At 32.7% G+C, this 26,792-nt stretch overlaps 1 protein-coding gene across 2 annotated transcripts in view; it reads left to right on the forward strand.

Annotated features, from left to right (window-relative positions):
- Prkg1 (protein kinase cGMP-dependent 1) overlaps window positions 1–26,792 on the forward strand; it is a 1,193,620-nt gene that overhangs the window by 982,183 nt on the left and 184,645 nt on the right. For both annotated transcript variants that reach the window (XM_027949240.2, XM_027949239.3), the window contains exons 6-7: window positions 3,927–4,004; window positions 11,534–11,628. In XM_027949240.2, coding sequence (XP_027805041.1) covers window positions 3,927–4,004; window positions 11,534–11,628 — 173 coding nt within the window. The remainder of the gene's footprint in view (window positions 1–3,926; window positions 4,005–11,533; window positions 11,629–26,792) is intronic.

Genomic DNA, 26,792 nt, shown 5'->3' on the forward strand with positions numbered 1-26,792 from the left:
CCATACTAACAGACCATGGACAATGCTAAAGATGGGGATTGAGGAAGACTACCTAATTCATGCCATTAATATTTTTGGAGCTTCTACTTAATCCAAGCACAAAGGTAGGTACTGGAGATATTTTAATGAAAAAAAAATCAGACATGATTTTGCTTTCATAGGACTTAAAATCGATTGAAAAATATCAACACAAGTAAATTATTAACTGAAAGCTCAGGAAAGGGCAATAAATAGAGCTTTATGGTATTGTTAGTTCAAATAATGGATCTAATTTAGCTAGGTTCTGTGTTGTGGTGGGATGAGGTGTGTGTGGGTTGGTGGGTGAAGGTGGTATGTGTACAGTAGGTGATTGGCCAGGTCAGGCAAGGAGAAAATCCAAAAGGGAAGAAGGTTGTCACAAGGTGAAATATGACAGGGTGTGCAGCATTGGGAGTATGGAGGCTTGGTGGTGGCACAGTTGAGGAACTGCCTGCAGGGCAAAGTGGGGGAAGGGTGCAAAGAAACCATGGCATTGAGCAGGTTATACACAGTCTTGTAGGCTGTGTTAGAGAGATTGGCTTTTATCGTAACAAATCTGGAATCCTTCACAAGGAAACTAACTAAATGCTAGGGTTTCTTCCCATTCGAGGCTCTCTGTACTTTTGTGATTTAATTTGAAATAAGAAACTGGCAGAGCTACAAATTGAACCTCAAAAATAGTGAAATTGCTGGCTTTTGGTAAGCATAATTGGAGTACCTTTCAAAGAATCAGCGTGCATGGTCTTCTCAGGTACAGTGAAATATTTCAGGGGAGCATAGACATTCCAGTTCTGGTGTTATGACACCATTAATATTATCATTCTCAAACGTGGAATGGCTTTAGGCACTGTCCCGTAGTTTCCTCTCTGAATCTCTGAGTTTTATGAACTTATGCAGCATGGAAATATGTTCAGTGAGTGCCTATGTAAGTGAACTAAAATAATTGATATGACATTTGTGAATGTCAAGTTATAAAATCTATGTCAGATGATATTAAGAAGATTATTAGATAATTCAGATGAACAAAATAACTAGACTGTTTCTGGATATTTCTGCTAACCTCTCAATTCTCTAAGATGAAGTAATGAAGAACGTGAACAATTTAGAATTGCTGTTCTCAATTAGGTTCAAATGTGCCTCCAAAAGGTTAATTGGCAATGTCTTGGGACATTTTTAATTTTTACAACTGTGACTCTAGTGCTACTGGTATCTAATGGGTAGAGGTCAGGGATGCCTATGTCAGACAGGGTATCCAGAACAGCTTCCTAAAACAAAGAACTATCTGCTTCAAAACATCAGTAGTGCTAGGGTTAGGAAACACCTTTGCAACTTTTAATAGGGACAAATAACTTTTTCTTTTTGAAGGGAAATAACTCTCATATGAATATGACTGTTCTTGTTTTTAAGGAAGGAGATGAAGGAAATGATCTCAGATGAGCTAAGATTGCTTCAAACTTATTTGCATTTTTTTAAAAAAATTATATATCTGTAGTATTATGAGACCATAATAAGCTCAGCATCTCCTCTTCTTGAGGTGGCATTTTTCCTACTGAATATCCAGTGACCTCTTCTTCATCCTTTAGATGGTACTCAAGAATCCTTTCCAGATGAACTATGGGGAAAAGTCAGGTTTCCTCAAGACTTTTCTCACTTAACCCTGGGTTTTAGTATAATGTAGCATTGTGCATACTGGATAATTTTGAGGTTTTGAATAGTCTTGGTTTAGGAACCAAGTGATAAATAAGATGAATTGTAAGATAAATAAAGCTAAAGTTATATTACAAAATAATAATATTTTATTATATTTCCTTCTGACTACTAATAAAATGTGAGTTAGAGGATGTAGTTTGGGTCCCAAACCAGATCATTTAATGGGGCTGAAGTAGCTATCATGTTACAGAAGTAGACACACTCGCTGCAACTGGAAGAACTTTCCCCTGGAGAAGCAGCAAAGGATGCCCTCCTTCAGGGAGAAGCTCCCTCCACAGCGAAGAAATAAGAAGCAGAGATGAGCATACATTGTGGATTACTTACAAATTGATCAGATAAGCCATGTCATCATGTCATCTCCTTTAGTGCAAGAGTGAGGGAAGGGAAAGAGAGGTCTGGGTTTTATTGAGTTCCATTCATATGGAAGGAAACATCAAGAGTGGGAAAGATGCCGTCCTTCCCCTGCCCAACTTCTGCAAATTGTGACTCTCTGCTTGTCACTTTTAGCTGTTACCTGTGCTATCCAGTTCAATAGCTACTAGAAATGTGTGGCTATTTTAAATAAAATTAAACACACTTGAAAATAAGGCTCAGCAACCCAAGTAGCAAGTGGCTACCATATTGGACAATGCAACTGTAGAATTTCTACCATCAAAAAAAGATCTACTAGGTGTTGCTATTAGGAATTTTGTCTTAACTCATCTTTGTATAATCAATGCCTATAAGAAGGACATTAAAAAATGTTTGAATGGATATAAAATGATTTTGGATATATTGTGATTTTGTTTTTCAAATCTCCATGTTGTAAAGATCTTCTAATTCTAATGAAGCAAGATAGAAATCAAACATAGATAACCTTGCTAAATAGAATAAATTAGGTAAATAATGTGCATCCTATAATCCTAATTTTGTTTAGAAATAATTATTTATATGTATATGTGTATATATGCATACATGTTTATAATGTAGGAAAATAGTCTTAAAAGGTACATAACACATTATATGTAGCATATAATGAGTGAGATTGACAAGGAAAATAAGGAAAAACTTTGTTAACTAAAAATCTTGTTACTAGGCAAATGAACTAATTTGAGTGAAAAATAATAAGTGACAGATTAAGTAATATGTTAAATTTATAAATACATAAGGAAAATATGGCTATTTTCAATATCAAATATTATTGAAAGGTCATTTTAAGATAGGAGAGAATAAAGTGCTAAGAAAAAAATGGGATTGAAATATAAAGACAAATAGTAGTGATTAGTCTAATGGATGTTTTGTGTAAACCATGAAATCTGTTTCCTAAGTGGTATGTAAGGTAATATTTTCTTTCCCAAGATATAGCTCTCCTGCTAAGCTGCAGAGAAGGATGGGGCCAGATGGTACCATTACATTTTTCTGTTTTTCCTTCTGACCCAGCAACACACTTTCTTCCACCTCTCCTTATAGAAATTACTTTTGTTTATTGCAGGAGTAATCTTCACCCTGGGAATGGACTTAGTGGTGATATCTGAGTCAGACCCACTGGCTGTGATAATCCTCTTACAGTCTTAGCTTGCTCTTCATTTGATAGTTTATGCTGGACAGATGCTGGACCAGAATTTAGCCCATAAAATTAAGACATTCTGTTTAACAGGGCTAAACCTAAATTGCTCAAGCAAAGACATTAAGTCATGAAGTGGTGCCTTAAAAAGTATCTTGGGTCATTTAATTCACAGTAAAAGTAAACCTAGATTCAAATGAAGATTATTTTTTATATGCCACAGTAATTTTTCAGAGGGAAAAAAATAAGCTATCATTATGAGAATGGTAAAACAAAATGAGAATGACAAATAAAATTATACAGAAAGATCTGTTTAATTAGTAGCTCTGCTATTTCATTTCATGTTAGTTGATAGAAGAAAAAAGTATTTTCATCAAACAACTGAAATGAGTGAATTTAAAAAGATAAATATAATTACCAAGAAAAATGACATTCACAAAACATTTTTAAATGAGCATTGTAGATGTGATATCTTTGTAATGATTACATTTATTGACTATTATTCATTTTCAGATCACAATAGATTCTAAGCTTGGGAGAAGAAATTCCTTCAGGGCGACTGCATCCCTGAGGACTGATATTTGAAGAAGAAGTTGAACTGTTTTGTAGATCACTCCTTTCTTAATATTTTTCTCTCACTATTTCTATTTTTCAGACTCACTATGAAAATGGGGAATATATTATCAGGCAAGGAGCAAGAGGGGACACCTTCTTTATCATCAGCAAAGGAAAGGTAAGCTTTGGTGGCACCAGAAGTGATGGAGGAAGGCAGCCTGGGGTGTTCAACAGCCACTGCAGGAACACAGGTGTTGATCTTGGGTTGTCCATATCTTCTGACTCTGACAGGGAAATATTTGAAAATGGATCATCTAATGAATGATTTAGGGTGAAGAAGAGTGTAACTTGGAAGACCAGTAAGTAGCCTGAGTGCTAATAATCATAATAGTTCTTATAGAGGACACTGGTAAGCCTGTGTTAATAGAAAGGTCTCCATAAAAACACCACCAAACTTCTTTCAACTTAAAAGAAAATAAAAATAGATCTCCCAAATTAAAACCATACAACAATAACAATAACAACAAAAATAACTAAGGGCACCTAAAAGATCCATCCAGTCTTCAGGAGCAGTAACATTGATATAATGAAGTATCTGACCTTTAAAATCAAACAGTGTAAGTTTGAATTTGCCTTTAAACTTACTCAATTTAGTCACACGAGGCAAATTGCTCAACATTCTGAGGTCAATAAAAACATAAATGTTTCCATGTTGTATTGTAGCTTCATGAAGAATATTGGGTAAAGACTAAGAAACTATGAAAAGTGGCAAAGTATAGGACAAGTAATAATAGGGTAGACAATGAGTGTGAATGAAAACTAATACTTTACTCTTTATATTGTTTTGGCTTTTCAACTATATATTTCAATGTATATTATAATTTATATTTGAAAACAAAGAAATTGAATTAATCCTGAAATGGAAATTTATCTTAATACTCTACTATCATATTGCTAAAAAATATCTTAAATTTCTTTCAACAGTAAAACCATAATCATTTTTTAACATTGTCTTTATGCTATAGTCCAGGATTCGAACTTATTTTTCTTTTTCATATATTCTTCTTTTTTTTTTTAAAGAGAGAATGAGAGACAGAGAGAGAGAGAGAGAGAGAGAGAGAGAGAGAGAGAGAGAGAATTTTTTAATATTTATTTTTTAGTTTTCGGCGGGCACAACATCTTTGTTTGTATGTGGTGCTGAGGATCGAACCCGGGCCGCACGCATGCCAGGCAAGCGCGCTACCGCTTGAGCCACATCCCCAGCCCCATATATTATTCTTAAAAAGTATTTCTGTCTCTATGCATTAAGTATAGAAAGAGATGGGGAGATAAATGCATGTAGAAAGGAATTATATAACATTTTTATAATTGTCACTTTAAAAATTAAGTAAATGTAATTTTTCTAATTTAAAAAGATGACTGACTCTGGTAACTTATAGCTTATCTTTTTAATTTAATTTTATTTCAGGGTACCAGGGATTGAACCGAGGGGTACTTAATAACTGGGCCACATCCCTAGCCATTTTTATTTTGAGACAGGGTTTCACTTTTTAAATGACTTAGGGCTTCGCTAAGTTACTGAGGCTGGCCTTGAATCTGCAAACATCCTGCCTCAGCCTCCCAAGCAGCTGGAATTACAGGCGTGTACCACTGTGCCCGGCTATAGCTTGTATAGAAAGATTTACAGAGCCACAGTAAATTAGATGTGTGAAATATTCTAAGTATTTTTGAATTACATTTTAGAGAATCCTCTTTGAACTAATTTTGAATCAACGAAATGAATATATTAGTGTTTACACAAATGACACATCCCAATAAAATGAAGAAAACAATATTTATACTTTAATTATATCTGTTTGTTTGACTTCAATTACTTTAATTATATCTGGTTGATATCTTTGTTGTCATGGAGTAATCTGTATGACAGGATTTTGCGACCATCCAATTATTGCAAATTTCCAGCATTGCCTGAGAAAGTAGTAGTCTTTTGTAACCAGTTTCAGCTGAAAACAGGTGATGCTGTTTTATGAGTTTTGTAATGTGTATAGTAGAAACAGCTTGGAAGTTAGACTACAGAAATCAATTCCTTTGACAATATTTCAGTGCATTGTGCAGATCCTGGGAGAGAAAGAGTGATATATTAGACTCTTGACATGGTCATGATTTTTTTCAAACCAGGCATGGATTTTTTCTTGGTTTTTCAAGTTGCATAGTTAGTTCCTGTGAGTCCTAATTTTATCAGTTGATATGAAAATTATATTAATGCATTAGAATCACTATAAGATATAGAAGGTGAGCATTCTTAAGTCCCTGTTGTAAAAATTAGGAAAAAGAAATGAACAATGATAAAATAGGTTAAGATTAGCAGATAAATAAGTTGTAGAATTTTCTAAAATAGTGTGTTTTGTTTCAGGTATATTGGTATACATCTGTTTTCCCATGCATTTGTAAAATTTATAAAGTGTAACCCTGGTGAAGATATTTTTCTTGTTACCATTGAACTGACTTTTTAGAAAACGTTGTGAGATAAAAGAAGACACAACAGTGGGCTATGGAGTTACAGATGGATTTTTTTCTTGTTTAGTTTCATTTATTTAACTGTGAAACTTTTTAATTTAAATTTAAAACATTTTTTCATTTTCCCATTAAGTACATCGAGACTGAGAGAGACATTATAGACTTTGAAATACTTGTTTTCCCCCCATTAAATCCACACAAAGTGATTTTTCTAAAACTAGAAACAGAGTGCTTACAGCATCTGCTGCTTGCCTCAGGTAGAAGCTGAGTTAGTTCTCTGTACTTTAGTCAGTGCATTCCAGTAGCCCAGAAAAATGACTTTTACCATTAACAGTAGGAGGAAGCATTGAAGAATTCTGTGTTTATCCCTGCAGTGGTCAAACCTCTAAAAACTATTTCTCCATTCACAAGTTAAACCAAAATTAAACAGGATTGGATAAAACACTTTCACAATTCCAAGAATAATTGAAAGGCATTTTCATTTTTCTGGTTCTATTCAACATGTCTTATATGCAACCAGTAGAAAAAACAGATTAAAAAATTCTTATCTATTAAATGACATTTAGATGTACATGGTTTTGCTTCTTAGAATTAACAAGCATTTAAGCATGGTGATTAAACATATTAACATAACGCTCAGTATTTCTGAATATGGAAAGTGTTCTCTTATGTAAATTTTATTTGTATAGGCATATACATGTTTGTGTATACACGAGTGAAGTAGTAGCAACATTTTCTTTTATATTAAGAATAAGATAATGATGCACGCTATCACCATTTCTATTCAGTGTGATATTAGATATCCCAACTATTATGTTAAATTAAGAAAAGGATACAATATTTAGAAATAAAAAAGTTATTAAAGATGATATGATTTTAGCTTGTTTTTTATGTAGATAAATATATTATTAAAATTAGTTATAATTTAGCTAGATCAGTACTGTTCAGTATACTATACTTTTCTTTATTAAAATGTTCCATGTATATACAGGCTAATTCAGTGGCCATTTTGTCTCATTTGATATCTAAATTAAAAGTAGCTAAATCAAATATTCAATTTTTTAGCACCAGTAGCCACATTACAATAGCTGTATAGCTACATGTAGCTAGTGGTAATCATACTGGACAGTGCAGATCTTGATAGTTTACTATCATTTAAATATTGAAAAAAATGAATCACTTAATAAAACTCACAATATGAATTGTCTAAAGAACAATTGAATTATCATATCAACCAATTCAGTAAAGCCATTTGCTAATGCAACTTCTATTCAGAATAAAAATTCTCAGATGGCTTCTACAATGTACCTACAGTTAACATAATTAATGATGAAACAAAAAGCAATAAATGAATGAGAACAGTCAGTGAATAAGGGAGTCTTTTCAACAAGTAGTGTTTGAACAATTAGTAAGCCATAGGCAAGAAAGAAAAGTATAACTGGACCTAAACTTCATACCCTGTGTAAAAATTAAATAGAAAATGATAAAAGACTTAAAAGCAAAATGTTAATCTACAAACTGTTTTGAAGAAAATCTTTATGATTTAGGGTTTGGTAAAAACAAAACAAAAAACCTCCTAGACATCATACCAAAAGCACAAACTATAAAGAATAAAAGGTAAATTGGGCTCTATCATACTTATGAAATTTTATTCTATGAAAGATACTGTTAAGAGACTAAAAAGATAATCAACTAACAGGGAAAGATATTTGCAAATTATATATGTGCAAAGGGCTTGTATTGAGCCTATATAATCAATACCCCCAAACAAAACTACCCAATTTAAAAAAAAATGGACAAAGGACTTGAAAAGATACATCAGCAAAGGAGATATAAAAATGGAAGATGTGTCATGAAGAGATTCTCAATATCATGATCATTGCAAAGCTGCACATGGAAAACCTGGGATACTTAACAGAATGTTTAAAATGAAAAAAACAATGTATTATACAGAGTGCTAATGAGGATGCAGAGTGATTGGAAATGGTAAAGCCATTCTGAAGAGCAATTTGAAATTTTCTCATAAAGTTAAATAAAGCAATCGTACTTTGTTGTATTCTAGAAGTCTGAGATATAGTTTACATAAAAAACTGTTACAATGTTTATAGTTTCTGTGTTCATAATTGTGAAACACGCTAAATATGCTTCAACAAGTGAATGGATAAAGCAACTGTGATATTCATTCAATGGAATACTACTGGGCAGTAAAAAGAATAAACTATTGAACTACATAATGACTTGGGTGAATCTCAAAAGTATTATGTTGAATAAGAAAAAGCAATCTCAAAAAATTAAGGATTATGTGCTTCCATTTAACTGGCATTCTTGAAAAGAGTAAACTAGCCTGAGGCCAATAGACTTTTGGTTGCTAAAGTCAAGATTTGGGGAGGATGTGAGTATAAACACATACACGAGGGAATTTCTTAAGGTGATAAATTGTTCTGTGTCTAATTGGGATGCAGGTTATACAAATTTATATGTGCATTTAAATTCATAGAGCTGTAAACCAAAAGCAAAATTCAATTTTACTTCATGATAATTTAATAATCTACATGCACTTCTAAATATTGATAATATTTAGTTAGAAATGTTATTTAATAATCATTTATTAAATCAAATATCCAGGAATAAAACTAATAAAAATGCTATGTCCTTTTACGAGGAAATTTTATTTGAGATATCATCATTAAAAGCAGAAGATCAACATAGGAAAATATTTGAAAGGAAAAGGAACCTATAAGGAGATAATTTAGTAGATATTTTGACTTAAGATTAAGGTAATGAAGAAAAAATGACTGTAATTTGCCTCAGGATTAGACAAATAAACTGAACCCAGATATAGATCCATGATCATGTGTAAACTTGATTAAGACAACACAGGCAATGGAAATTAAAAAATGATTATACATAGGGACATAAAAAATTTGGTTACCTACCTCACACCATATAAAAAAGTCAATTAAAACTTAAGTATAAAAGAAAACAAATCAGAAAATAATTTTAAAAACAATTCGAATACTTCTACCTTCTTGGAGTAGGGAAGGATTTCTTAAGATTTTTAAAAAATAGAAACAAGGATAACATAGTTCAATGTGATTACCCTAAAATCAATAACTTCTCCAACAAGACATGAAGGTAGTAAAATATAAACCAAGTCTAAACCATCAACAGTAATAAAACATAAATACAATAGAACAATAAAATGAATAATACACAAAAAAGTAAGCAAAAGGATGATCAGACACATCATCAGAAAGTAAACACAAAGGATCAAAAATAATATAAATTGCTCCACCTCCATTATAATTCAAGAAAATACTATTTACTACTTGTCTTCCTAGAAAATCAATCAAAGTCCTATAGTACCAAGTGCTGATGAATGTATAGCATAAGATGAACTTTCATTCATTGATGGTATGAATGTGCGTACGTATTATGAGTGAGTCAGTACCTAGTAAACTGAAGATGCACACACGTAATAAACTTGCTCTTTATTCATAAATATTTACCCTACTACCCATGGACACCAGAAAACATGTAAAAGAATGTTCATAGAAACAGTGTTAATATCACCATAAAAATATATATATAAAACTAAAATGGGAAGCAAACCACATCATTCTAATAGAAGAATTAGCAAATTGTACATACAATTTGCTAATTCTTCTATTATTTTATATATATATATATATATATATATATAATAGGATACACAAATAGCAGAAATGAATTTTGGCTAAATATATTAACTTGAATCAATCAGAAACCCAAGGATAGGGCCCATTAACTTTTATTTTAAATATGACAACCTACCAAAGTTTCCACATCTATAAATGCCTCATCACTATGCAAATGAATGTCTCTGTGATATAGCTTTGTAGTAAATAAGAGTGTTAAAAACTAAATTTCCATGGTTTGAAATGCTGTGTAGAGGAGTAATCAAATGGATCAGTGGAGAATAATAATTGAATTCCTTCCACCTTACATAGGCTACTGATACTAATAAAAATTCTGGTCATTGACATCCAATCCTAAGATTCAGAAATCTGAAGCACAGTATTTTTAAATGTGTCTAAGTGTCTGGCATTGTCTCAAGAAATTAGTTTTTCTGCTTCATTACATTTTCCGGGTAGGTGAATTTTAACCATTTAACCATTTGGATGACACATAGACAGTATTATGAACATTACAGAGCTTAAGGTAGAAGTGATTTAATACAAAGGTAGAACTTACTCTATTTATGTCTTTGTTCACGCAACAAGAAAGCACTTACCTTCTATGGGTTGTCACCCACGTCGCAAGTCCTGTATGCGCTGGGAAATCTTGTTAGTAATGAAGCTTTCTGTTAAACAATTATGACAATTTATTATGAACTTCTTACAAATTGTAGAGAATGCCAAAAAAGTCACCTTTCTTTGAAGAATACACTATTTATGTTAAAAAAGACATGTATGTGATTTGTATATCTTTTAAAAAAGAAATCCCGTTGAATGAAGCATGTGGATCACAAGGGCTATATAGCCTAGTAGAGCCTGCAGTATGGCTTTGTGAAAATGGAATGGGCCTTTGAATGAAGGTTGGGTTCTTCTGAGGGAAATAGAAATTTCTTAGAGAAGCTGGATGTGCATGCAGAGGTGTGTAGAGAATGTTCATTGCAAGAAAAAAAAAAAAAAGTGGAAACAATACAAATGCCCAACTTGAAAGAAAATGTATTTATACAATAAAACTCTAATACATTAAAATTAATAAGCATGTAATAAATAATTAAAACAATGTTGAAAGAAAAATACATTTCAGAATGATACCTGTGATTAGATTATTTATATATTTTTCACATATCTATGAACATATCTATGAACATATAAATAGATTGATAGAATGCTCACTATTAGAGTGGTTGCCTAAGAGTATAAGAAAATGAGAATAGAGGAAGAGTAAGTGAAGTTAAGATTACCTAATGCATTATTTCTTAAATATAACCTGAAATGGTAACAAATGTTTTAGAATAATTTCTTGACATTGAATTAGAATTTGTGATATTATTCTTTGAACTGGTTAATGGTAATCTAAACTCTTTTTTTTTAACAAAAATGTTTTTAAAAGGAGTAATGAAATTAACCTTATCAATTGCTATTTACCTGATCCTCCTGGGTATGCAGCAGACTTAGACTTTATTGTTTCTTTTTGCAGGTGAATGTTACTCGTGAAGACTCACCTAGTGAAGACCCAGTCTTTCTTAGGACTTTAGGAAAAGGAGATTGGTTTGGAGAGAAAGCTTTGCAGGGGTAAGTGACCATATGTTGCACAGTTGTTTGAATCCTGTATTCCTGTTTTAAATTTGGAATTCCTAGCAAAATGAGTCCTTTCTTTAGTACTTAATATAATATAGATACAGACCTATGGCAGTCATTTTTAGTTATTTTCAGTTGAATATGTAATCTATTTGGATAGATCATATAATTGATTTGTCACCTTCTAATCAGTCATTGTTATATTAACAGAAAGATTTCTAAGATTTGTGTTCCCTAATCGCAATCTCTATAATGACTCTTAAAGAGAGAAGTCTCTACAAAATTACTCTGTATAACAATTCTACTTAGGGACATGATAGGCTGAGAATTTCAAGATCCCTAAGCCTAACTGTACAAAAAATAGATCATAAGGCTTTCTAGGCTTTACCTCTGGGTGATCATTGCCATTGCCATTATGGGGATGGAGATGAAAGAGAGAATTGGAGGTGGTGATAATGAATACCTGGATCCAGTACAGATGGGCTCTGAAGGCTGGACACAGGTATACTTCAAGGTTGCTGAAACTCCACTTGTAAACTAAGACCTCAAGAAGCAAGCTCTTGAGATTTCTTCTCATACATCATGGGAAAAAAACTGAGTTGACTGAACCATGCATTTTTGCAGAATGCATGACAAATGTACTTGGGAATCCTACTCTCATTTTCCAATAAGCAACATATCTTAATTATCAGTAAATATAGATAGGCCCTTTCAAATATTAGTTCTGTAGTATATGCACTACTTGAATAAGAAATAAGCAATAAACATTTATTTTTGTATCAGATTCCAGATGCAGAAGTGTATATGGCAATAGGATGTAATTTATAATCAGTTTTGCTTCCATTTCGAATTGTGCCTTCATTTAAAAATTACATTACAAACATTTTGCTTAAAATTTACCCAGAAAAAAATAGTTTAAGGAGTTTTTATTTTTAAGCTATAATCAGATGGCAGGTTTTATCTTTTTTCTTCTAATTTCACAGCAACAGAAATGAAACAAACATATCTTAATAAGACATCTTACTCAGGCCATTTATAACCAAACACATTCAACTTTTCTTTTTCTTTTACTGAGGTTATTTGATCCTTATCTGGTGAACATGGATTTTCCATTAGCTATCTCTAACATCAAAATTGGAAGAAATAACATATTGGGTGTAGGTCCACAAAGGAATGCAATAAACATGATTTTCCTAGTATGAACGCCACAATCCTGTCATCTGTATCTTAATTTTTCTTTCTTTTGATTATTGAATATGTAGAAGGCTCTGTAGAATGATACCAGCTGATTTCATTGACCCAACAGTAAATACCTCTGTGGAAAACAACATTACTCGCAAAAGATCCAAACAAATGAAGAGAAAGAGAGAAGGAGAGAAAGAGAGAAAGAACAGAAACATTTACAATCATTTCTAATTAAGATCACAAGTAGAAAGCCAGAAAACAAGTCAGCATTGGGAATCAACAGATTTTCATATTTTCTTTAGTAGTTCATTATCACTAAATTTTGATGTCAATTAAAGAAGACTTCCATGGAAAAAAATTAGTTTAGTTTTCCAAGGAATGACCTTGAGAATATGGTTTATGAAAAAGTTGCCAAATTCTGCTCTAATATTAAAGTTTAAGTAAATAGTGCATTTGGATTGGGTCCTTTCCAACACATGAGAATTCTCATGAACTATCTGATAATAGAACTTTCTTTTGCATATATTCAGTCCTCTCCACTGGTCATCTTAATAGACTATGGAATAACCAACCCACCTCCCTCTCTTCATCCAACCCCACCACTTCCCTCCATAGCCACCCCCATTTTATTCTGACCACTCCTTCTTTCTTACACCCTTTATTCTCAGTTTTCCACGATGAAGTGTGGCTTTATTGGTCTCTTTTAAGTACAAAGGTCTTTGGTTTTTTTTTTTATCTTTATTTAACTATACTTTTTGGCACAATTTTATTATTGATTACTCTTTTCTTCTTAAAATTTTCCCATCTTTGGGGCTGTTTAAATTATTAGCACTCCTTAGCATTTCTTATTTCATATTCTTTTATATATTCTTAAAGATAACATTTATTACTAAGGATTGAGGTAAAAAAAGAAAATTTTCTGTGGGGATACCTGAAAAATCAGGATTTTCCAGTTATCAAAGTTTGAGTTACCACTTTTATGTTTTCTCGCGTAAGTCTCTTTCTCTGCTCTTGATTCAGAGAGCTTCCCTCTCAAATCTCTGATGGTCTTGAATGGACACTTGTCAAATGTATACAACACTCACTCAGAGTCACCTACTTACACCTTTTTATGATTTGTGTCCTCAAGCCCTTTGCTTTACTTATTTTTGTTCCTGATGATTTTTTTCCGCTTTGGCGGTACTGGGAATGAAACTCAGAGCCTCAACATGTACTAAGCAAGTACCCTACCACTGAGCAACACCTGCAGACTCCATTTTCTCCTTATTTATTTTTGAAGGAAACATCCCTTAGAGACAACTTCAACACAAAGTCTTAATTTGTTTTCTCTAGATTACTTCCCTTATTCATCCACTTTTCTTGTCCATTTCATTGTCCCAGTTGCCAAGATCCTTTTGTAGTTGGCCCTCATTGTCTGTGTGATCTCATGGTTTCAGAGGTCTCAGTCCATAGATGGCCAACTTCACTGCTCTAGGCCTGAGATGAGACAGGACATCATGGCAGAAGGAGCAAGCATCACAGGACATGACAATCATGTCATGTCAGTAAAAGAGCTTATTTCATATCTTAAAATACATCAATATTTTTTCCTTAGCTGTCTCTTTTACATACTTGGCAAGCTTTTCCAGATGCAAGACCGTATTTGAACTCAATGAAAAGAAATTCCAAATATTTATCTACTGATCTGATTCTAAATTCTTGCACTTATCAGATATTCAACAAGTATTTGTTGAATGAATGAATAGATTAATTAATGAAGAGATGGATGAAAAAATACCTCTCTAATGATACCCAATATTTCAATACATTCTGTCATTGATTACCTTCACAACTTTAAATTTTTTGGTGATACCTAAATGGATTTGAGCTCACTTGACTATAGGGGGCAGGTTAGTCATGTAAATGAATAAAAAGGATGAATAAAGCAGAGGCGCAAACTGGAAAACTTTGTGTAATGGACAGCAATTACTAAACTCTAGTTTATTCCTTCTCTGTAATGTGATCTCAACTTTATTAAGAAAAACAGAAAAAATATATTTTAAAAATATAAAGTATAATTTTTAAACTCTGTTGGAAAAACAATAGCAAATATACAAGCCCCAAATCGTTTCTGAAGAATGTTTGGCCTGTAGACTGTCATTTTATGAATTCTATCAATCATATGTACCTCTTTCAAAACTGTATCTACCTAAGCTTATTAGGTTAACCCTTATTGATCATTTTCTTGCTTTGAGTTCATCACAGTGAGTGTTTTCATGTCTTATGTCTGTAACTTGTTTTTCACCCATGTTTCTGTGTTCTTTTGTGATCTTTTCTTTCAATTTCAATATTTCACACAAGAAATTCTAGTATTACACAAATAAAATTGATTTGTTTCACTACTTTCCCTCAAAATAGCTTGTCGATGGATAAGACCTCAGGATATAAGTTCTTTGGGCAACTGTGTACTGTATATCCTTTGGGTAATAGTTATTCTTATGTGAAAACCCTATAATTTTTTACAGTGGAAGAAAAATTTTATAGTCAGCACTCTTTCTGTGTATATAACAATGCATTAAAGATATGTGGTTTTCCAACAAATAAAACTTTTATGTATTGGGAACTTTTGTTTTATCCCCTGAGTGTATGTTCAGCAGATTGTTAAAATATTGCTTAATTTGTAATTGAATGAAATGAAAACATCATTGAAATTTAAAAATTTGAGATTGCCTCATACTTGTATTGATTAAGCACAGTAGATAAATGAATGACTGATGAAATGTGAACTCAGCCTCCTATTCACTGTGGACCACTTACCTGTAGAAGTAACAAGATTTATTTCTTTCTTGGATGGAGACATTGGAGTCATAAATATAGATCTCTTTTAAACTATATTATTAATAGCCACTAACTCATAGCATCTCATCACTAGAAAAATTTGAGTCAGTTATTCTTTCATTTTGGTATCAAGCAAACTAAATACTGTTGTTTGGCTAAGGTGTCATTTTATGTTGATAATGGTTATCCATACCAGAGAAAGGGTGAAATGTTTTGTTTGGGGTATAAGTACTCCCTATATGCATGAAAATCACAGTTTTGCTGCAAAAAAAATATTTCAGGTTTAGTCCAATAGTAGGAGTCAATACATTTACACTCTGACTTATTGCTCCACATTTCTACCTGAGTTGAAACCATATAGAATACATGTAAGCATCACATAATGTTGAATTCTAAGCCAAACATTACCTTTCCATATCTAATGAAGGAAAATAAATTCAAGTTCAACCCAAGAAGGATGCAATTGTATTAAATATATGCAAGTTCAACCCAAGAAAAATGCAATTGTACTTCTTGGCACCCACCTTCCTTTCTGCTAACATTTGAGTCTTCGGCATCTCATACAATTAAAAGAGTTTTAGCTCAAAAATCAGACTTCCTGAATTAGAATTCTATTATTTACTAATTATGAAATTTTAAAAGTTTTTTTTTTAATCTGAAATGGAGATTATAGTTGTACCTAACTTTGGGCTTGTTCTGAGGATTAATCAAGAGGATACTTGTAAAGTGATTTAATGAGGGTCTAAAATATAGTGTAATGCCCATCACCATCATCTTCACATCACATATGGTCATCCTTTCTCAAGAGTGTTCTGCTGCTATTTGACAAGTGTAGAGCACTTGGAATAATTGGAATAGTATTAGATTGTGAGTCTGTCACTCACTACTTACATAACTTTGAACAAGTCTCCCTTTCTGAACCTGTAAACTAAACCAATTGAACTACACAGTCTCAAAGTTTCCATAATGCAGAACCTATGATTCTCTAAGATTTGGCTGCTCTACAACTGGACCAGACCTCCGGATGCCAAATGTAGCCTGAGGCTCCCTGTAAAATGGTGGCATTTAATATCAGACCACTATCATCAGGGCCTTCCCTCCAGGAACTATCCCAGCTGTTGCCTCTCATTCTGAATTCCTGTGCCACATGCCAAGTCCTGTTCATGTTAATGCAAAAACGAATGAGCCAAAGTCAGTTTAACAGACCTTGCTATTAGAATCTGTATTTCCCTGGCTTCTCCCTCTTGGACTATGATCTTGGGAATGTTACTTAACATTCCTGAACCAGCTTGGTTTTGGCTCATGCTTTTTTTAAAAAAAAAAAACAAAATCATAATAGAGAATATATTTAAATTTGATCATCAATCATATATTTATTTGGAAATACAAATTTATGGATAGAATTCAAACTTCATTTCTACCCTACACTAGTGCTTTTCTCTTCCTCCCAATGTCACCATTACAATGTAGGTTATGTATATTACTGAACATGTGTGCACACACACACACACACACACTCTCTCTCTCTCTCTCTCTCTCTCTCATAAGCATGGAATCTTATTTTATTTGCATTTAAAATTTTACTTACGTGAAATTTTACTCTGGATCAATATACAATTTCCCTTTTTTTTCTTTCTGTTGTCATACTACATTTGCATCATTCCTTCATTAGAAGTATTACATTCTTTTTTATTTTTAAATGATCTTTCCATTTTTGTATGCACATTTAACACATAATGACAATCAGTAGCTATCTCTTTCTTTGTAATAGTACAAATATCTTAGTGTATTTAACTCCAAATTTTTCCTACCCATCTTCCACTTAGTTTCTTAGTTTATAGTTCTACCTGGTAGATAAACCCCTGAATCTGAGTCATTATATTTACCCTATTTTTAAAATCACCACTGGAATCTATTTATTTAATGTACCAACTACTTAGTCCTTTCTTGCTTCTTGCACTCATTTCATTCCTTTTGAGTTTATTTTTTAGTAATCTTTATGTGCTTACTGTCTTTGCCTACACATAAATGAATATTGGTTTAGGTATAAAGATGGAGGTCAAATTTTATTTTTTATTTGACATTTTACACACTATTATATTGTCTTTTGACATGTATAATCTGTAGGCATTCAAATTACCATTCCTATTTATGTAGGGATTTTCTTTCATGGCTCTGTCTTTGACACTACACGTTTTTGTTATAGTCAATGTAGGGACAGATATGTTTAATTTACCCTTCATGTAAACTAAGTGTGTTCACTCTGAAAATGAGTCTTCCTCAATTCTAGAAAATTCTCAGCATTATCTCTACATTTTTCTTCTCCCCACTTCCTCTAATCTCTTGTTTTGGAACTCTTAATAGTTTGGATTACCCTCCTCATCCTACTATCTTTACTTTCTTATTCATATTTTTATCTTCTTTGTATTATTCTGTGCTACATTCATAATGGGATTTGGGCAGATTCTTTTAGATAATCATGCAATTCTCTGTTTTCCCTTTAACTGCATTAAGTCTTCAGTTCATTCAGTCCACTGGGGTTGATTCCAATGACTATTTTTTAAAGCTACCTTTGGATTTTTTACTTGGTTACCTCAGTGGTTAGATTTATGAACTCTGATACTACCCTGCATTCTATCAGATCATAATGGGATGAAATTAGAAATCAATGATAAAATAAAAAGTAAAAACTACAACAACACTTGGAGACTAAATAATATGCTGCTGAATGAACAATGGGTTGCAAAAGACATCAAGAAGGAGATTAACAAATTCTTAGAGGTGAATGAGAACACAGAAATCTCTGGAACACTATGAATGCAATACTAAAAGGAAAGTTCATTGCATGGAGTTCATTCCTTAAAAGAATAAAAAGTCAACAAATAAATGACTTAACATTATATCTCAAAGTCCTAGAAAAAGAAGAACAAATCAGGCCAACATCATTTTAAATGGAAAAAAAATTCCCTTTAAAAACTGGAGCAAGAAAGGGATGCCCTCTTTCACCACTTCTATTTAACATAGTTCTTGAAACACTGACCAGAGCAATTAGACAGACAAAAGAAATTAAAGGAATACAGACAGGAAAAGAAGAACTCAAATTAACACTATTTGCTGGCAATATGATTCAATACATAGAAGACCCCAAAAAATTCTACCAGAAAACTTCTAGAACTAATGAATTCAGAAAAGTATCAGGATACAAAATCAACACCCATAAATCAAAGGAATTTCTGTATATCAGTGACAAATCCTCTGAAGGGAAACAAGGAAAACTTCCCCATTTACAATAGCCTAAAAAAAAAAACTTGGAAATCAACCTAACAAAAGAGGTGAAAGACCTCTACAATGAAAACTACAGAACACTAAAGAAAGAAATTAAAGAAGACCCGAGAAGATGGAAAGATCTCCCTTGTTCTTGGATAGGCAGAATTAATATTGTCAAAATGACCGCAGTACCAAAAGCACTATATAGATTTAATGGAATTCCAATCAAAATCCCAATGACATTTTTCATAGAAATAGTAAAAGCAGTCATGAAATTAATCTGGAAAAATAAGAGACCCAGATAGCAAAAGCAATCCTTAGCAAGAAGAGTGAAGCAGGTGGCATCACTATACCAGATCTTAAGCTATACTACAGAGCAATAATAACAAAAACAGCATGGTACTGGCACCAAAATAGACTGGTAGACCAATGGTACAGAATAGAGGACACAGAGACTTACCCACATAATTATGGTTATCTTTTATTAGATAAAGTTTCCAAAAAAATACATTGGGGAAAAGATAGCCTCTTTAACAAATGATGCTGGGAAAACTGGAAATCCATATGCAACAAAATGAAATTAAACCCCTATTTCTCACCATGCACAAAACTCAATTCAAAATGGACCAAGAACCTAGGAATAAAATCAGAAACCCTGTGTCTAGCAGAAGAAAAAAGTAGGCCCAAATCTCCATCATATTGGATTAGGCCCCTACTTCCTTAATAAGACTCCTATAGTGTAAGACTTGACTCTCCATTTCTGAGATACCCATATTACTAATAATCAATCCTGTTGGTTCTACCTTCTCAATAACTCTTAACCTCAACCACATCTTGCTGTTTCCCCTGGCACTGATCTGGTTAGTGCTACCAAGATGTGTCACCTAGATTACTACACAGTCTCACAATTAGTCTGTCTGATCTTCCTCAGTTCCCATCCATTCCATACACTAATGTGAAAATTTCTAGGTCTTAGTTTCCCAGAGTGGCCATAATAAATTACCACAAATTGGGTATCTGAAAATAATAGAAATGTGTTATTTCACAATTCTGAAGGCAAGAAATCCAAAAATCAGGATGTTGTTAGGCCATGCTCCCTCTGTAAACTCTAGGGTAGTATCTGTCTCCTGCCTCACTCCTAGTGGAAGGCTTAAATCAGTTTTATTAACATAAATATCACCTAAAATAGCTCACTTTTTTGGTAATGGGAACATTAGAAATTTACTCTCTTAGCAATATTGACTATATTCATTATGCTGTGTGATAGATCTCAACAAACGTCAAATTTGTTTCTCCTATCTAGCTGAGACTTTATTTCATTTGACTATCATCTTCCCATTATCCCCACATCTATCCTTTGCAGCCACCATTCTACCCTCTCCTTTATGAGTTCAATTGGTTTAGATTCCACATAATAAGTGTGAACATGTGATTACTTGTCTTTCTGTATTTGACCTATGTCTTTTAGCACAGTGTTCTCCAGATCCATGTATGTTTTCACAAAGGATACAATTTTTTTTCTTTTTAAAGACTGAATAGTATTCCATTATGTATCAAAGCCACATTTTCTTTATCCATCTGTTAATGGACACTTAACCTGATTCCCTAACTTAGGTATTGTAGATAGTGCTACAACAGATACGGAAGTTCAGATAACTCTCATACTGACTTTAAATCTTTTAGGTAAATATCTAAAAATGCAACTGCTAGATCATATATAATTCTATTTGTATTTTTTAAGGTACCTTCATACTATTTCGCATTATGGATCATACAAATTTGTATTCTCTTTTCTACACATACTTGCCAATACTTATTATCTTTTGTGTTTTTGATAATAACCATTAATGTGAGGTGATATTTCATTGTGATTTTAATTTGTAAATCCTTAATGAATAGTAATGTTAAACATTTTCTCATGTATCTTTTAGCCTGTCATATTTTTTTTGAAAAATGTCTATTTAGATCCTTGGCTCATTTCTTAATCAGATTATGTTTTCTTTCTATAAAGTTGTTGAGTTCTTTATATAGTTTTGATATTGATTTCATTTCAGATGTACGGCTTCACATATTTTCACCCAATGTACAAATTGTCTTGTTCATTCCATTCTTTTTTTTTTTTTTTTGTACAAAATACTTTTTTTTTAAAGAGTAATCTCATTAGCTTTTTTTTTTTTTTTTTTTACATTCGCTTATTTTTGCTATTGTTGCATAAGCTTTTGGGGTCATATCTAAAAAATTTACTGGCAGACCAATGTTGTGTAGGTTTTACCCTATGTTTCTTATAGTGGTTTTACAGTTTTAGGTATTAAGTATTTAATCCATATTGAGTTGATTTGTGCATATTCTATAGATAAATTTTATTATTTTGCATATGGACATAGAGTTCTCCCAACATCATTTATTGAAAAATCTAACATTTTCCCATTACATATTCTTAGAAGTTTTGTCAAATATGATATGATCATAGTTGCATGCTGTTCTTGGACTCTTTTCTGTTTTCAATGTGTCTTTTTATGCCAGTACCATACTGTTTGAGTTGCTCTGACTTTGTAGTATAGTTTGAAATCAAGTAGTGTGATGCCTCCAGCTTTGTTCATTTTACTCATAATTGTCTTGGATATTTGAGGTGTTTTTTTTCTTTTGTGATCCCATATGGATTTTAGGTTTATTTTTCTATATTATGAAAAATGATATTGAAATTTTAATAGAGACTGATTGACTCTCTAGACCACTTTGGGTAGTATGGCTATTTTAAAAATATTAATTCTTCCAATCCATAAAAGGGGCTATATTTTTACTTATTTATTCCTCCTTCAATTTCTTTCACTAATGTTTTATAGTGTTTACTGAACAGAGCTTTTACCCCCTTGGTTAAATTTATTCCTGTTTTACTATTTTTATAGCTTTTATAAATGAGGTTGTTTCTTGATTCTTTTTCAGAAATTTAATTGTTAGTGTAGAGAAATGCTACTAATTTTTTAATGTTGATTTTGTATATTGCAACTTTACTGAATTTGTCAGTGATAACAGGTTTTTGGTAGAATCTTCAGGGTTTTTTTGTACATTAGAAAAATTCTCTTAAATGCAAGGGGATTTATGAAAGAACACTTCTCTTTTTGAGGAAGGCTTTGGGCCTGCTTGAATAATTGTTTTTATAAAAGGGGTCAGATTTTTGTGGATGGTTGGAGGAACATCAAAATGTTTTAGTACTCTTCTATTAAATAGTTGCTTTATCCTTGTTGCCTCAAATATAAGGTCATTTTCAATGATAGAAATTGAGCTACTTACAGAAACAATTCAGTCCCTTATTGTTATTCTCCTATTTGTCATTGAGATAAATAATTTCTTTAGGTACTACAAGAACAAATAATGTAAATTTGAAAATCTCTTGAAAAACAGATTCAAAATGTTTCAGCTGAAGCTAATTTCCCTGTTAATGATCTCAGCATGTTTTGTGTCTGTCATATTTATTCTTTCCAAGTCTAAATGTTTGCTTCTTAATTTTTCTTTTATACAGTGTAGAAGAAAAATGACTTGGTGTAAATCATACTTTAGACAGGCAACAAAAATAATTGGTTAAATTCATTGTTATTAGGCTAATCACTTTTGATAACTATAAATTTTTTAAATGTTTAAAAAATGCCTCTAAATATCCTTGTCAAAAATTATATGAATATGATATTACTAATGTATTCTAATTAAGACTGTGTCCACTTGAGACCAGCCTTTCCAGTTGTATTTGTTCTCACATAGTTCTTATTCTTCATTCATACAATGAAATGAAAGAGGAAGATATTTCAGAAGAAATACACTACATGATCATTTGTCTTACCCTATACTACAGTCATTTAAGAAAATTCCAATTTTGTGTGTGTTTGTGTGTGTGCGCGCGGGGGGGGGAGCGGGTGTGCACAGAGTGGTGTGCAGGGGTGTGTGTCAAGCAGCATGTAAAGCATCAAGACCATCAACTCTTCCAAGGGAGATTATGAAAAATGTCATATCACCTTTTGGTGCCTATGATTTAATCAAACAATGAATAATTAGAAATTAAAATTTAAAATACCATTAAAAACTATGAATTAGAGATAAATATGACAAAAATGTGTATGACATTTTCTAGAGAATATTCAAGATATATTTATTCCTACGTTGTAAGACTCAGTATTATTCTCCCTGACTGATTGATACATTCAGTGTAACCCCAATCAAAACCCCAAAAACCTGTCTTTCAGAAATTGATATGCCGATTTTTAAATTCACATGGAAACTTAAAGGATCTAGAACAGCCAAAACAACTTAGAAAAGAAGGACCAAGTTGGAAGACTAACTCTATGGACTTCAAGACTTACTTCAGTGCTACACTAACCAAAACCATGTGGTCTTGATGTCAAGATAAACAAACAAATCAATGGAAAAAAATAAAACAGTCCAGAAATCAGACACACATGTACTGCTATCTTAGCTTTCCCATAACAAAAATACCAGAGAACAAGTGATTTAACCAACAGAAATTTATTTTCTCACAGTTCTGACACATGGAATTCTGGGATCAGGGTGCCAGCACTGTCACATTCTGCTCAGCTCTTCTTCCGAGCATGCAGAAACTCATGTTTTCTCCTTGCATCCCTTTCTTCTGTGTGGATGATCAAAAGCTCTGTGGTATCTTTTCTCATAAAGGCACCAATCCCATCTTGCGATTGCCCCACTTTTACTGATCTCATCGGCACCCAAGTGTCTCCCAAAGGCCCTCTATTCAAATACCATCAATTTGGGGGTTAGGGCTTTGACATATGGATTTTTGAGGAACAAAATTCACTTCATAGCATTTACTAATTTATGTTCAACAGATTCTATTTATGTCTTTGAGTTATTTTTTAATTGCATTTTTTTTTTTTATTTTGGAGTTAAGTTTTTTGAGTTCAGAAACTTTTTAGTTTGACATAATTCTATTTGTCTATTTTTACTTTTGTCTGTGTGTTTGGGGTTTTATCCAAAATTTTTTTTTGCCTATGTTTCCTCTATCTTTTCTTATAGTCATTTCACAGTTTCATATCTTACTTTTAGGTCTTTGATATATTTTGAGGGTGTAAATATATATATTTGAAGGGTTTTTTTTCCTGTATAATGAGAGGTCAGGGTATAGTTTCATTCGCCAGCACCATTTATTGAAGAATCTGTCCTTTCTCCAATGCATATTCTTATGCCTTTATCACACATCAGTTGTCTCTCTGTATGGGGATTAACTTTGGGGTTCTCTATTTTGTTCCATTGGTCTGTGTGTCAGTTTTTGTCCAGTACCATGCTGTTTTGGTTACAATAGCTTTGCATGTTTTGAAGTCAAGTATTGTGGTGCCTCTAGCTTTGTTTGTCTGTTTTTCCCTCTCAGAATGGTTTTAGCTATTGTGGGCCTTTGTGGTCCCACATGCATTTTAGGATTCTTCTTTCTAATCCTGTGACAAATGTCTTTGGTATTTTGATGGAGATTGCATTGACTCTATGGATCCTTTTTTTATGGGAAAGCTAAGGTAGCAGTACATGTGTGTCTGATTTCTGGACCGTCTATTTTTTTCCATTGATTCGTTTGTTTATCTTGACATCAAGATCACATGGTTTTGGTTAGTGTAGCATTTGGGTAGTGTCGTTCTTTTAAGGACATTAAGTCTTCTATTTCATGCACATGAGTTATCTTTCTATTTTTTGTGTTCTGTATAATAATTTCTCTCATTAAAGTCTTGTAATTTTCATTTTGGAATATCTCTACTTCCTTGGTTTAATTCATTCCTCTTTTTGTACTTATTGTGAATGGGATTATTTCTTTTTCAGCAAATTCATTACTGCAGTATGAAAGTACTACTAGTTTTTTTGTGTGTTGATTTTTGTATCCTGCCACTTTACTGAATTTATCAGTTGTAACAGCCATTTGATAAAGTACTTAGGTTTTCTTTGTAAAAACTCATATCACCTGCCAAAATGGATACTTTGAATTTCTCCTTTCCAGTATGAATGCTCTTTATTTCTTTCTCTTCCCTCATTGGCTCACTAAGCATGAAAATACATATGGTTTCAACTGAGCTTCAGTCCTAATTTCCCTTTGCTAATTAAATGTGATTTTAAAAGAAATAACAATATAAACCACTTTTTCCCTTTAAGAAGTTGTAAAACAGTTTCTAAAGCAATCTCATGGTCTAGGTCTATGTGTACTATGAATATATCCTATAAAGTATAATGCCTGCCCTTGTTTTATAGAATATTCTTGTGTATCTGTTCTTAGTGTTATCTTCAGCATCACTTGATGACAGTTGCTTACTATGCAGATGGCTGACTGTCTCTCTCACTGTCTACTCAACAACATCTTTACTGCAAACCTGCTCCCCATATGGGGAAACATGCTGATTTGAAAGGAACATTTTTCCACAAACATTCCATAAGAAGAATACAGGTTTTCTACCACCCACATCCATATGCACTTTATTTTCCTTAGAAACATGTCTTTGCTATCCTAGGGAAATAGTTTTTTTCCTTTTAACTTTAAATCGTTTGTGTTATAATACCAAACAAAACAAAAATAGTCAGAATTGTAAAACATGCACCCAAGGTTCATTTTAGTATTTATAAGTTTTAACATTATGAATTTATAAAATAATCTTTTTCTTTCTTTTTTTTTTTTTTTTTTTTGGTACCAGGGATTGAACCCCGGGACACTTAACCACTGAGCCACATCCCCTTTTTAATATTTTATTTAGAGAGAGGATCTTGCTGAGTTGCTTAGGGCCTTGCTAAGTTGCTTAGGCTGGCTTTGAACTGGCAATTGTCCTACCTCAGCCTCCCAACTGCTGGAATGACAGACTTTTACTACTATACCCAGCCATAAATCATTTTTAAAAGTATACGTGGACATGCTAAAAGGTGTTTGTAGACCTATCCAACCCAGAATAGTATGGATTTAATAGCAAAGAAAATAATGCATTTTAGAATGTTTCCTATAATAAACTATTATACTTCATAAACTTCTAATTTCCTATATACACTGTGTGGTATACTACTGCAAGGTACCCTACAATCAACATGCCAACACATGTGCCTGACAAGCACTGAGGATATTAAGCCAGCTAACACATACCTGAGACTGCCATATACCTCATTTATTTTTATTACTTTTCTTTTTTAGCTGTTTTTATTTTTAATTCAGAAGAAGATCAGATAAATTGTTGTATAACTAGCCACAACAATTTCTTTAAATTTTCCATTTGGTAAAGCATTGTGAGTCATTAAGACTTGAAATATAAATTTAACAAATTTTCTTTCTAGTAATGTGTAAACATCTAGTGCTATTCAGTCAGATGATTATATTTAAACCAGCATGACAATTTGTGAAAATGGGAAATATTTTCGTGATTTATGAGCTAGTTTGTATTTATAGTTTTTATTATTCCTTTCAAGGTTCAGAGAGTAGATTATGGATCTCTGTCTGGGTCTCCTATAAGATGTGAATGTACTTACAGAAAAATTCCACTGGGGAGCAGCCCGTATGGGGAATTTTCCTTCTTTCTCAAGTGTATTGTTTTCTCTTCAGATGGGTTCCTCTGTTAAGAATATCTTCATTCCCCTTGTCAACAGGCTTGGATGTGAAGACCAACCTCCCTCCACAGCTTGTCATGGCTCTGCCTCTTTTCGTGTCTGAATGCCAAATTTATGAACTACTCTTCCACAGTATCTCTCACATTCATTCCTTTCTCTCTTTAATAATGTTTTCCACTGTAAATTTTATCCATACTTCCACTCATACTATTAAATTTCTTTTCTCATTTATCATCTCCCAGTACATCAAAACACCACAATGCTAGGCACAGGCAAGTAGGACCCATCTTCTGGGCCTTTAGATTTGG

Source organism: Marmota flaviventris, chromosome 4, assembly GCF_047511675.1.
Source record: "Marmota flaviventris isolate mMarFla1 chromosome 4, mMarFla1.hap1, whole genome shotgun sequence".
Lineage (NCBI taxonomy): Eukaryota > Metazoa > Chordata > Mammalia > Rodentia > Sciuridae > Marmota > Marmota flaviventris.